Source organism: Eimeria mitis, genomic scaffold (assembly GCF_000499745.2).
Source record: "Eimeria mitis Houghton genomic scaffold, Emh_scaff3974, whole genome shotgun sequence".
In the NCBI taxonomy this organism is placed as follows: domain Eukaryota; phylum Apicomplexa; class Conoidasida; order Eucoccidiorida; family Eimeriidae; genus Eimeria; species Eimeria mitis.
Window position 1 is genome coordinate 1425 of NW_013572310.1, and position 1497 is coordinate 2921.

Genomic DNA, 1497 nt, shown 5'->3' on the forward strand with positions numbered 1-1497 from the left:
TGCAGGTGCGGGGCTTGTTTAACGTGCCTCTGCGGCGGCTGCCTGCGGGGCCTGAGGAGCTGCATGGACGTTGTCGTCTTGGGTGTCCTGAAGGGTTTAGGGTTTGTGGTTTAGGGGGTTTCAAGGTGTATGAAACACCGCACCCACAGACAGCTTTCTCCCCCACAGCAAACAAAGGAAACCCTAAACCACACGGATCCTCACCCTCTCAGCTGCTGCAACTCAGCCGCCCCTTCGTTCAGGTTCAGCTGCTGCTGCCCGACCTGCGCATACACCTCACGGCAACCACCAGAACCGTTCAAGGAGAAAACCCCCACATAAATCAGGTCAAACCCCAGACCCGAAACCACAAACCCTAAACCCTAAACACTAAACCCTAGGCGATCAGCTCAGACCTTATTCCGTGCACCCTATATACTAAACCCTAAACCCTAAACCCTAAACCCTGAGCTTGATATTTCTCCCCGAAACCCTAAACCCGAAACCATGAGCTCGAAGTTGCTCCCCTAAACCCTAAACCCTCAGCGCTATCCGGCGAGTTTGAACATGTTTTCTTAAACCCTAAACCCTAAACCCTAATCGGTTGTTCGTGCTGTCTGCAGGCATTGAGCCTTACTTTGCCTGATGCAGTCGCACTGGAGGCTGGTGTTTTGCAGCGTCAGCGGGGGTGTTTGCGTGTTTCTGTTTTTGATGAATTTCTACAACAACCCAACACCAGAAACCCCAATAAACCCTGGATGGTTTGTGAGCCCTCAACGAACACAACAAACCCTAGAGTTTTATTGGGGTGTATAGAGCTGCCCTGGACTTCTGTGATTTTCTCTGCAACAAATGCTGCAGCAAAAGGTATTAAACCTACTGCTGCAGCAAACAACATGCAGCCACACATGAAGCATCAGCAACAGCAGCAGCAGCAGCTATTCAAGGAAATGTTTGATGTCGAGGAGGACGGTACATGTTGTCTGTGTCTCCTAAACGGCTGCTTTCGGCTGCAGCAACCCAAAGGTCTTTTAACACATATTCATCTATCACGGCCCCACATCCCTTCTATACCTAGTGATTTGCTGCTGCAGCTGCAGCAGCAGCAACAGCTGCAGCAGCAGGTGCTGCTGCAGCACTTTACAGCAACTCCTTTTGACCTCTTCGTCTCGCTTAAACTTGAGATACGGGGGCCCGCTAGAGCCCTATGCTGCAACTTACCCCGCATCCTAATGCCTGAGGAGATATACCAGCAGCTGCAGGAGGAGAAGAGAAAAGAGGAGGAGAGGCAGCAGAAACAGCAGCAGCAGCAACAGCAGACAGTGCCCGTGCAGCAGCAGGATGAGGAGGGGCTATACCTCTGCCAACAGGAGCAGCAGCAACAGACCCTACAGGAACAGCCCTCTCTGCAGCAGCAGCAGCAGCAGCAGCAGCAGATGCTGCAACTGCAGCCTGGAAAGGGATCGGGAGAAGACAAATGTTTAATTGATTGGGATAAGAGGTGGAGACACAAGACAG

General features: G+C 51.9%; 1 protein-coding gene across 1 annotated transcript in view; it reads left to right on the forward strand.

Annotated features, from left to right (window-relative positions):
- Window positions 1-875: 875 nt before the first annotated feature.
- EMH_0071250 (uncharacterized protein) overlaps window positions 876-1497 on the forward strand; it is a gene marked incomplete at both ends in the record, with an annotated part of 1571 nt that continues 949 nt past the window's right edge. The window contains one exon of the mRNA XM_013499079.1: window positions 876-1495. Coding sequence (XP_013354533.1) covers window positions 876-1495 — 620 coding nt within the window. The remainder of the gene's footprint in view (window positions 1496-1497) is intronic.